Consider the following 12745-nt stretch of genomic DNA (forward strand, 5'->3'; position numbering starts at 1 on the left):
GATAGAGATAGAGATAGAGATAGAGATAGAGATAATAGAGATAGAGATAGAGATAGAGATAGAGATAATAGAGATAGAGATAGAGATAGAGATAGAGATAGAGAAAGAGAGAGAGAGAGAGAGAGAGATAGAAATAGAGATAGAGATAGAGATAGAGATAGAGATAGATAGATAGATAGATAGATAGATAGATAGATAGATAGATAGATAGATAGATAGATAGATAGATAGAGATAGAGATAGAGATAGAGATAGAGATAGAGATAGAGATAGAGATAGAGCTAGAGATAGAGATAGAGATAGAGATAGAGATAGAGATAGAGATAGAGAGATAGAGATAGATAGATACATAGATAGATAGATATAGTTATAGATATAGAGATAGAGATAGAGATAGAGATAGACATAGACATAGACATAGACATAGACATAGACATAGACATAGACATAGACATAGACATAGACATAGACATAGACATAGACATAGACATAGACATAGACATAGACATAGACATAGACATAGACATAGACTTAGACATAGACATAGACATAGACATAGACATAGACATAGACATAGACATAGACATAGACATAGACATAGACATAGACATAGACATAGACATAGACATAGAGATAGATAGATAGAGAGAGATAGACAGATAGATAGATAGATAGAGTGAGTGTGTTAGTAACGGGCGCTGCACAAGAAATCGCGACCACTGATTACTTTTCGGCAGGTGATCGTTCACCCTTTGCGATCACCGTCGGGTTTCCTTCTCGTAAGCCGCGGATGGCTCTGATGCGGCAAGGTGACACTGAGTTGGAGGGATGACATGACAGAGCGATGGCATGATGGAGGAATGATATGACAGAGCGATGGCATGATGGAGGAATGACATGACAGAGCGATGGCATGATGGAGGAATGACATGACAGAGCGATGGCATGATGGAGGAATGACATGACAGAGCGATGGCATGATGGAGGAATGACATGACAGAGCGATGGCATGATGGAGGAATGACATGACTGAGCGATGGCATGTTGGAGGAATGACATGACAGAGCGATGGCATGATGGACGAATGACATGACAGAGCGATGGCATGATGGAGGAATGACATGACAGAGCGATGGCATGATGGAGGAATGACATGACAGAGCGATGGCATGATGGAGGAATGACAGAGGGATGGTGTGGAGAAGGAAAGGTAGGGTGATGGTGGAGGTGGAGTGTTGGTTTGATGGAGGAAAGGAGTGCTGGAGTGATTTGATGGTGGATTGGTAGAAAGGTGGTGTGATGGAGAAATGATAGGGTGATTGTGTGGTGGAGGACCACACACACACACACACACACACACACACACACACACACACACACACGCACACACACACACACACACACACACACGCACACACACACACACACACACACACACACACACACACACACACACACACACACACACACACATACACACACACGCACACACACGTCATTGATATGTACTGTATACAGATTACACTCCACTGTATGTATAAGGGGATCGTCTACTTTTTTTTTTTTTTTTTTTTTTTTTTGCCATATTCCATCTTAACGATTTTATTATTCGTATTTCCAAAGAGTTCCAGGGCCTTCGAATCTCGCCTAAGATTCTTAAGGACCCTCGCAATTATTAAGAAATATGATTTTTCACCTTCCTTAGAAAATCAGCAATTGTGACGTAACGGTTTAGATATAATCTAAAAAATGTGATTATTTTCAGAAAGCTTATAACATTTCTCAGAAAATGAGACTAACCTTATTTTTTCGGAATCTAAAGAAAAAAATAACGAAGATTTTTTGTATACAAATGAATATGCAGTTCATATAGAGTTTCATCCTTCAGCAAAATGTTTTGAACATACAAACCCCCAACATCCCAAATTGGGGTTAGGTTTGTCAGATGATGGAATATTAGTTAGGCTAAGACACACCTCTGGTAAAAATCTTCTTAAAATCTGTTCGTAACTTTTTAAATAAAAAAAAAGAATCCCGGATCCAGATTATGGTCCAGATCACCACCAAAATGTAACGACGTCTAGCTAAGGCTAAGGTACAGCTCTAGTAAAAATCTCATTAAAATCTGTTCACAACTCTATGAGTTACCCTTGTAAAAAAAGTAACAAAACTAAATAACTAAACAAAAAGACAAACAACAAACAAACAAATGGAGGTAACACTATATAGAAAATAAAGTCATGGAATACACGATAATGATCTGCATTTAAATAAATATCCTTTAAAACAAACTATAACGCCACCTTGTATTTGTATATTTGTATTTCACGGGAGCGTTGGTGTGAAAGGTGGGTGTTTTATCCCGTAGACTTTCGCAGTCTCAGGAGCACATGCGCACGGCCCCTTCTCTCGTGTCCCGGCTTGCAAGTGTGGTGTTCACTGGCATACAGAACGATGATATTTGTAAATAATAGGTGATTCCATCATATAGAACTTTTTCATTTCTCATTTGTTATCCATAACGTGAAAAAAAATATAGTTAAAAAACGCATTTCGGTACATTACAGTTTTAGACGTAGTACACGCATTTTTAGTTCGAAATAAACGTAATATGGCTCATTTGGTAGCTGAATAGTAATCTATTCAATGATGCAATCAGTTTTTTCAAGTTATTCATGTGCTTCTTGTAAAAGTGACATAAATATAAAAGACCCTTTTAGGGTGCTCTAAAAGTCATCTATGTAAAAAAAAAAAAAAAAAAAAAAATGTGCATTCAACATGCAGTATTTTATTCAGAAAATAAATCAGAATGCCTGTATCATTTTTTTGGAGGGATTTTTTGGGAAAATTTTCTAAAATGGTCAATCTACCTTCAAAATTGGCCCAAATCAGTTTGAACCTGCCACCACATTACAATGTTTGAACAACCTTGTTACGCTCCGGGAAATTCCGCAATATTTCAGAATACACATAGATGATAGATGATTATGTCGTAATATTGTTCTTCTACCTATTATTGTTCATACTCAAAAATTAATGGAAAAAAAAGCTTCAATGACTGTTATTTCGCAAGTAAACCTATTTTGCTCTCGGACGCTCTAACAAACGCAAATAACTCCAAAACAAAAAAAAAAAAAAGGCTCATTTTATAGATAAATAAAATATCTAGGGAATGTGTGATTTTTTTTCGAGTTTTCCCTCTGCTTCTTGCAAAAGTTGTCTAGGTACAACAAACAAAGTCGATAAGTGTCACAATCATTCTTTACAAGTGGGATGAATCTGTTAAAAAAAGCTATCAGAATGCCTGTGTAATCTATATAGGGTTTTTATAGAATTTTCGTCGTTTGGTCAATTTTCATTTTAATTTTTCTTTTCGTTTTTCTAACTAGAAAAGAAGTGCTCGGGCGATTAAAAAAAAATATATCTGAGATCATTATCATCAAAATGGGTAAGAGAGAGAGAAAGAGAGAAAGAAAAGACGATCCCCTTGAGCCGTTTGGTAAATTTGCATCGTCCACCAAAAACTTTGCCAAAATTAGCTGTGCACCGTTTCTCTTCTTGAGTCACTGAGAAGTACCATAGAAGGAATAAGGTTTGATGACATAATTGGGTGAATGCAAGAATAAATAAAACAACTACGACTACTCTATATATATTGCGGTAGGGAATACTTTTTTCGGGTGATAGAATTAATATCTGCCCAGGACGGTAAAGTGTTTCATTTTTATAAGAGCAATAGTTGTAATTACAGATACATATTGCACGTACTTACTATCTTTTTATAGTGTCAAATTTTGTAACAGGTGAGGATTATGAAATGATATCAATATCATTATTGGTGTTATTGGTGCCATTAATTTCATAATTATAATCATTATTATTGCCATACTAAGCTGGTATGATACCGATACTAATACTATCACTATCTTATTATCATTAATGCTAATATTAATACATTCATGGTTTTCTTGTCATTTATATGTTTTATATGATTATTATTATATTTTTGTTGATATATGCAATCATATCATTTGTATTTATGCAAATATTGATAGTTAAATTGATCTTATTGTTATTGCCATTATTTCATCATAATCATGATCACAATGAAATTCATCAAGATCGTCATCATTATCATTATTGTTCAATTGATGATAAACGCAATCACTATCTTTATCATTTATATTATTGTTTCCTGTTGTTATTTACCATTTTAATAAGTTCATAAAGTTTGCGAAAAAAAATAAATGATAGAATCTGGATATTCTTTAACAGTATTTTTTTCTTTACAGATAAAATAAACAAGATACTGACAAACACGAATCACTTGAGCAGAAAAGGAAACTGAAGAAATAAAAGAAAAGGAGAAAAGAAAAAGAGTGAAAGAAGAAGAAGACAGCAAAGGAGAAGAGAAGGAAGAAGACAACGTAAAAGAACAGGGATAATGAAAAAGAGAAGAGTAAGACGCAGATAGATTAAAAGAAGTAATTACGGAAGAAGAAGAAAAGAAGGAAAGATAGAAGTAATCGGAAAAGCAGTAAGTGAAGGCGCCGGAGAAAGGAGAGAAGAAGGAGAAGAAAAGGGTAAATAAAGAAATATAAAAGAATAGAAAAAAAAGTAGAGAAATAGAAGGAAAGAAGGAAAAGATAGATAGAAAGATAGATCGAAATAAAAAAGTAGAGAAAGAGAAGAAAAGAAGGAGAAGATAATTAGAAAAATAGATCGAAATAAAAAAAAAGAGAAAGAGAAGAAAAGAAGAGAAAAGATAGACAGATAAACAGACAGACAAACAGAGAAAAAGACAAACAGAGACAAACACACCACCACATCGCAGCATCGCAGCATCGCCTCCACCATGACCAAAAATGGCATCGCGAAGCACATTCCCGACCGGAACAAGGAAGGGATCGTCAACATCGCTTTTACGGACGACACGCTCACCACCAAGTCCGGAACCGGCGACACACTCACCGTAGAGGTCGGGAAGGTCAGCCGCAGGAGCTCTACGGTGGTGGTGGAGAGCGTGGTGGTGGAGAGCGTGCCGGCGGCGAAAGGCGGCGAGGAGACACCGGCGTATGGGACGCAGGTACGGGCGGCGTGGGCGGGATTTTTGTTATTTATTTATTTATTTATTTATTTATTATTATTTTCATTCCTGGGACGCAGGTATGGGCGGCGTGGGCTGGATTTTTTTTTTTTTTTAATGATTATTTTCATTTCTGGGACGCAGGAAGGGGTGGCGTATGTCTGTTGTTTTTGTTATGACAGTTATTATTGTTTTAATTTTGTTAGGACTATTGCTATTATTTCATTATTTTCATTTTGTTAGAATTGTTATTATTTTCATTTTGTTAAAACTATTATTATTATTTTCATTTTGTTAAAACTATTATCATTATTTTCATTTTGTTAGAACTATTATCATTATTTTCATTTTGTTAGAACTATTGTTATTATTTTCATATGGTTAGAACTAGTATCAATATCATCATTTTGTTAGAACTATTGTTATTATTTTCATTTTGTTAGAACTATTATTATTTTCATTTTGTTAGAACTATTGTTATTATTTTCATTTTGTTAGAACTGTTGCTATTATTTTCATTTTGTTAGAACTTTTGTTATTATTTTCATTTTGTTTAAACGATTATCATTATTTTCATTTTGTTAGAACTATTCTTATTTTCATTTTGATAGAACTATTATCATTATTTTCATTTTGTTAGAACTATTATTATTTTCATTTTGTTAGAACTATTGCTATTATTTTCATTTTGATAGAACTTTTATCATTATTTTCATTTTGCTAGAACTATTGTTATTATTTTCCTTTTTGTTAGAACTATTGTTATTATTTTCATTTTGTTAGAACTATCATTATTTTCATTTTGTTAGAACTATTATCATTATTTTCTTTTGTTAGAACTATTATCATTATTTTCATTTTGTTAGAACTTTTGTTATTATTTCATTTTGTTTAAACTATTATCATTATTTTCAATTTGTTAGAACTATTCTTATTTTCATTTTGTTAGAACTATTATCGTTATTTTCATTTTGTTAGAACTATTATCGTTATTTTCATTTTGTTAGAACTATTATCATTATTTTAATTTTGTAAGAACTATTATTATTTTAATTTTGTTAGAACTATTGTTATTATTTTCATTTTGATAGAACTACTATCATTATTTTCATTTTGTTAGAACTATCATCATTTTCATTTTGATAGAACTATTATCATCATTTTCATTTTGATAGAACTATTATCATCATTTTCATTTTGATAGAACTATTATCATCATTTTCATTTTGATAGAACTATTATCATTATTTTAATCTTGTTAGAACTATCTTTATTTTCATAATTGGGACGTAGGTAAGGAGACCAAGGGTTGGTTTGTTGTTTTTGAGATAACAATTGTTATTATCTTCATTATTAGGATGCAGGTAGGGAGAGCATGGGTTGGGGTTTGTTTGTTGTGTTTGTTATAACATTATCAGTAATATTAATAGCTGTAGTTGTAATTGTTGGAGTAGTAGTAATAGCATCATTCTTATTATTTTTGTCATCATAATCATTATTAATTATGATGGAAATAGGAATGATGTTAGTGATAATAATCATTATCATCATCATTTTCATTATCATTATAATATTTTTTTATTATTGCTATCATTACACGAACTAAAAAAAAAAAAAAAAAATCAAATTTCGAATGTTTCAGCTGCAAAATATTACAATAAGTAATATATAATTTTTTTTTTTCCAAAGAGAAAAAAAAAGACGAAGAAAGACGTTCGATGCTTTAACAACCGCAAAAAAGGAAGTATCAATCCTATGACATCTTTCACAGCTTCTTGGCATGGCGGTGGCAGCGTTGGCATACGTGGGCATTGGCACCATTAGCGGCTTCTCGGGGGGGATGCTGCCCCTGCTCACCGAGTCGGATGATGATCTGCATCTGGACAAATATCGCGTCGGACTTTTCAGTAAGTTGAAGCTTTTTCTACTTTTGTGTTCGATGTTTATATATTTTTTTTCTTAGATATTTTCTGTTTTTTTTTTTTTTTGGGGGGGGGGGGGGAGGGGGGATCTCTTTGGTGTTCTGTTTTTCTCTTTCTCGTTCTTACTTTCTCTCTCTCTCTCTCCCTCTCTTTCTCTCTCATTCTCTTTTCATTCTTATCTCTTATCACTATATCATTCTCTTCTTCTCTCTCAAATCCCTCCCTCCTTTCTCTCACTTCTCTCCAACTCCCTTTTCACTCGCCTCTTTCTCTCCCCCTACTCCCTTTCTTCATAACCCGAGCCCTGTTATCAGCTGACTGGGACTGCGCATTTAGTCCCGAACGAAGTCCCATCGCCATGCATTTATTCAAACTGACTTTCGCATTGGTAATTCACTCTATTGCCCGTGTGTAGTACGGCCGGTCGCTGTGAATGCAAAGGAGTTGTTCGGAGCCGTGTACTATCCCTTAGGTTTCACTTGTAGAGTCGTAGCATGTAGGCCTGTGTGTATGTCGTAGGTTTTGTGTAGAGGATACAGCCTCTTTAAAAGATTGTGAGGTGTAGGGTGTTCATAGAATGGCTGGAGGTGCGTCGTGGTTTAGTGTTAAGGGCGTGCCTCTCCGATGGCTGTTTGTGTATTCTGGTGACGAGGGGTTGCTATATTGTCCTGATTTAATTAGAGTTGTAGTGTTATTGACGTCATTTTCCTGATTTATATGTTCAGTGTGAAATGATGGTGAAAGGTAGCCTATTTCAAAAGACTAGGTTTGAATTTTGATGAGTTTTTTAAGGAAATTTATGTTCTGCAAGCATTAACGCTTATTCTCATCTCTTCATTAAAAAATGTTTCGTCCCGCCCCACAGCGAGTGTGATAAACCTCGGCGCCGCCGCCGGCTGCATTGTGGGCGGCTTCCCCCACGTGATGGTGGGCCACCGCTCGTACCTGCTGGTGGCGCTGCCGCTCGCGCTGGCGGCCTGGATCATCCTGGCGCTCTCCAACGACATCTGGGTGTTGCTCTCCGCCCGCACCTTCCTGGGCTTCACCATGGGCGTCATCGTGTTCACGTCGAGCAAGTACGTGGCGGAGTGCGCCCACGACAGCGTCCGGGAGAAGCTGGTCAACGCCCTCGAGACCTCGCGCCAGTTCGGCTACCTCTTCGTGTACGCCGCGTGCTGCTCGGACCTCAGCTGGCGCGAGCTGGCCCTCGTCTGCGGCTGCGTCAGCACCATCCTGCCCTTCGTCGGCTTCCTGTACGTGCCGAGCGCGCCCAAGTGGCTGGCCACGCACGGCCGCGTCGACCACGCCTACGAATCGCTCGTGTTCTTCCGCGGGCCCAACTACGACTCGCGGCGGGAGCTCAACACCATCCTGGACAAGCTCTCCAAGACCGAGGGCGCCGACAACGCCCTGTACCAGCTGCGGCAGCTCAAGGACCCGATCATCCTGCGCTTCGTGGTGCTCTTCGCCTTCATCCACTTCGCCAGCCAGTTCAACGGCAACGTGGTCACGGGCGCCTACGCCATCTACATCTTCAAGGCCGCCAACGTGAGCATCATCAGCCCCTACATGAGCATGGTGGTGGTGGGGCTGGCGCGCGTCCTGTCCACGCTCTTCTACCTGGTGGAGGTGGAGCGCGTCGGCAGGAAGCCCCTGGTCATCGTGCCCTTCTTCCTGGCGGGGACGAGCCTGTTGGTCCTCGGCGCCTTCTTCTACGCGCAGGCGACGGGCGGGGCCTTCGGCGAGCAGGAGTGGGTCCCCGTCACCGCCCTCTCGCTCTTCTCCTTCTTCTCCAACATCGGCTTCCCCGTCCTCAACCTGACGCGCGGCGAGCTGCTCCCGCCCGTCGCCCGCTCCACCGGCGGCGCCATCCTCTACGCCACCTACTACTTCGGCGGCTTCGCGGCCTCGCTCTCCTTCTCCTACATCGTCTCCGCCATCGGCATGCACGGCACCTTCTGGATCTACTGCTTCATCAACATCCTCGTCGTCGTCGTGGACTACATGGACCTCCCCGAGACCCGCGGGCGGTCGCTCGAGGAGATCATGGAGGAGCAGCGGCTCGAGGGGGCGTCGCCCTCGCACCACGACCACGCCTCCTGATGGGCGGGGCAGCAAGGGGCGGACCCGCTGGGAGGGTCGCGCCCGTGCGGTGGTCGAGGCGTGACGCGGTGGTGAGGGACGGCGGTTCGGGCGCCGGTTATGCGCATTAGCAGTATCTACTATCTGTCTCTATTTCTGTTATTATTATCCTCATTATTATTATTATTATTATTATTATTATTATTATTATTATTATCATCATTGTTATTATTATTATTATTATTATTATTATTATCATTATTACTATTATTATTATTATTATTATTATTGTTGTTATTATTACTACTACTACTATAACGGTCGTTGTTATTACTCTTATTCTTTTTACTATCATCATCATTATTATTATTATCACTTTATTATCTTTGCTATTATTATTCTCATTATCATTATTGTCATTATTATTGTTATGATCATTATGATTATGATTATCATGATTATCATGGTAATGATAATGATATCATTATTTTTGTCATTATTATTATTATTATCATTATTGTTATTGTTATAATTTATTGTTATTATCATTCTTATTATTATCTTTATTATTATTATTACTATTACTATTATTATTATTATTATTATTATTATTATTATTATTATTATTATTATTATTATTATTATTATTATTATTATTATTATTATCATCATTATTATTATTGCTATTATTATTATTATTATTATCTTTATCATTGTCAATATAGTCGTTATCATTATTATTATTATTATCATTATTATTATTATTATTATTATCATTATTATTATCATTATTGCTGTTATTATTTATCTTCATCATTATGTTATTTCTATTATTATCATTACCTTTATATCATCATTCTTGTTATTTGTGTAATTATCTTCATGATCTTTATTACCCTGATTATTACTATTATTAGTATTATCATTATGATTATCTTTATGATTAATGTAATTCTCTTTATTATGAATATCTATATCAATATTCCGTTTAAGATAATACAACTATTACCAGAGTCATAACTGCCGGCAGAAAGACTTAATACCATATTTTATTTACTAATTGTGATAGTGTCTGTTAATTCACTAATTTCTTCGGTTGATTCGCTAGGGTGCCTTCTCTCACTTGCTCAACCGTGCAATAGCGTCGTATGCGAATCTTCATTAAGGTTCAGATTTTATGGGGAGAGAGAGAGAGAGAAAAAAAGGAAATATATATGTATGATAATAATAAAGGTCTAACTCGTGAATTGAATTATGAATAAAGGTAGATTAGTGAATTGTTGTTTTTCTTTTTTGTTCTTTTTTTCTTAATATTTCCTGTTTTGTGTTGTAGGCTTGGTTGATTATATATATACATACATATATATATATATATATATATATATATATATATATATATATATATATATGTATATATATATATATATATATATATATATATATATATATATATATATATATATATATATATATATATATAATCAAAATGACAGGAAAACAAAAACAAACTGACAACCTACTTTTGACTTTTCATTCTTATGAACAGACAGTTAAATCCCTTAAATTTTTGGATATTTTGAAAATTCATACAAGATATTGCTCTTGCTTTGCCATAATATTCCTTTCTTTCATTATTTATCATTATTATTATTCTAATGTACTATTATCATAGTTTTCTCTCGACACATACGGGAGTTCTCCAATCAAAAAACATTGAAAAAAATCACGGTTTATTAAGGATGCATTTGAGAGATACAGCTATATCCTACATGGCCTGAAAAGACCGATGTCAATATACAGGCCACGTATATCAGAATTTAGTGATATGTTTATGTGTATCCAAAACATCTTTATTGTGGGACAGTCACCCCCGTAAACAGAAAAGAATAAAATGTAATAACAAGTTCCATTGATCTGAAAAGATGTATCTAAAGTATTGAATAACAAGATGATATACAGTTGATGAAGAAAAAAACAAAAACAAAAACAAAAAAAAAAACAAAAAAACAAAAACAAAAAAAAAAACAATGCAATTTGACCGACATATTTCTTTATACGTATTTAGCTCACGTCGACGGAATGCCATAGACATGACGAAACGGAATGTACTTTCACAATTCACACCTTATGCCTCTGTTTCGCGTAGCCTTGCATCAACAGCTGCCTCGTCATTCCTTATTGATATGTGCAGTTGCCTGTTTGTTGATTCGCAGGTTGCAGATTGTGTACCATGTAGTTTTCTGATTGATATTTTAAAATCTGTCCTCAACGCTTTTAAGACGGGGACAGAATACGGTTTCCTTATTGGCTAGTGTGTTGATGCTGTCTTAGGACGGTATGTTGTATGTAGTATGTTGATACTGTCTTATGTGGATGAGTGGATAAGTGGATGAGATTCAGGGTTGGATTGGAGTTTTGGTGGATTACGATGTGGATGGACTTGGGTTCAAGAAAGAAAGGAAGAAAAAACGTGATAAATATAATGGATATTTAAGAATACAGTAGATAAGGGTTTTATTTGAATTCTACGAGTGCAATAGAAATTTAAGAACATAGTAGGTAGTAATTGATATTTTACAGAGGATAAGGAAAGTAATAGAAAATAATCCTTAGTGTAAAGGACTTTCGTAAACATATCTCTTTTTTCACACAGTATGAACAGAATTTAAATAATGATGCTTGGTTATGTAAGACATCTTACCGACCTTTCTTTTGACCCCGACGTGCACTTAAGGTTGATAGTTACATGACATCACCTTCTGTGTACAGTATATCGATCTGAATGTCTTTCACTTACACACACACACACACACACACACACACACACACACATACACACACACACACACACACACACACACACACATATATATATATATATATATATATATATATATATATATATATATATATATATATATATATATATATATATACAAATATAGGATTATACATATATGCATATATACATACACACACACACATATGTAATATATATATATATATATATATATATATATATATATATATATATATATATATATATATATATATATATATATATATATATATATATATATAAATATATATACATGTTTGTATGCATGCATTTAACCGGTTTCAAATATATCTTCGTCAAAAATACATACACCAGAGAAACCACAGAACAAATACACATCAGACGTGAGCTGCCGAATGACCCGCCGACCGTGACCTGACCCTCGTTTCGCGTATTTGCTGCGGCGACCTTGGATAATCTGAATCTACCCGCTGCGGTGGCTGGATTTATCTCCGTCGCGATGTGTGCAGCTTCCATGATTTTTCTTTGTTGTCTGTTCTGTTTTCCATGGATTACTTTGGGTTCCTTTCAGTTCGGTAGATGTCCAGCTTCATCTACCTACACCACCATGGCGTTGAATGTCCTGTGGTGATCCTGGTGTTGAAATCACGCCCCGTTTCACCAAATTATGCTTAGCTGGCTGTTAGGGTTATTTGAGGGCTGTTTTCTGACTCGTATTATGCAATGTATCTCTTCACCAGATTTTCAGTGCACTGCCAAAATACCTGCCGATCTGCTGGGAAATAATACATGATGGTAATCTGAGAAAATTAGACGAGGATGCAGGGTCTGATGTGTGTTCTCCGCCATCTTTCT

At 36.0% G+C, this 12745-nt stretch overlaps 1 protein-coding gene across 1 annotated transcript in view; it reads left to right on the top strand.

Moving 5' to 3' along the window:
• The window catches only part of LOC113825018 (facilitated trehalose transporter Tret1), an 11490-nt gene extending 1123 nt beyond the window's left edge, over positions 1–10367 (top strand). The window contains exons 2-4 of the mRNA XM_027377795.2: positions 4293–5086; positions 6858–6993; positions 7874–10367. Of these exons, the coding sequence (XP_027233596.2) occupies positions 4856–5086; positions 6858–6993; positions 7874–9111 (1605 nt within the window). The 5' untranslated portion in view covers positions 4293–4855 and the 3' untranslated portion in view covers positions 9112–10367. The remainder of the gene's footprint in view (positions 1–4292; positions 5087–6857; positions 6994–7873) is intronic.
• Positions 10368–12745: the final 2378 nt, after the last annotated feature.

This window comes from Penaeus vannamei, chromosome 16 (assembly GCF_042767895.1).
Source record: "Penaeus vannamei isolate JL-2024 chromosome 16, ASM4276789v1, whole genome shotgun sequence".
NCBI classification, from domain to species: Eukaryota; Metazoa; Arthropoda; class Malacostraca; order Decapoda; family Penaeidae; genus Penaeus; species Penaeus vannamei.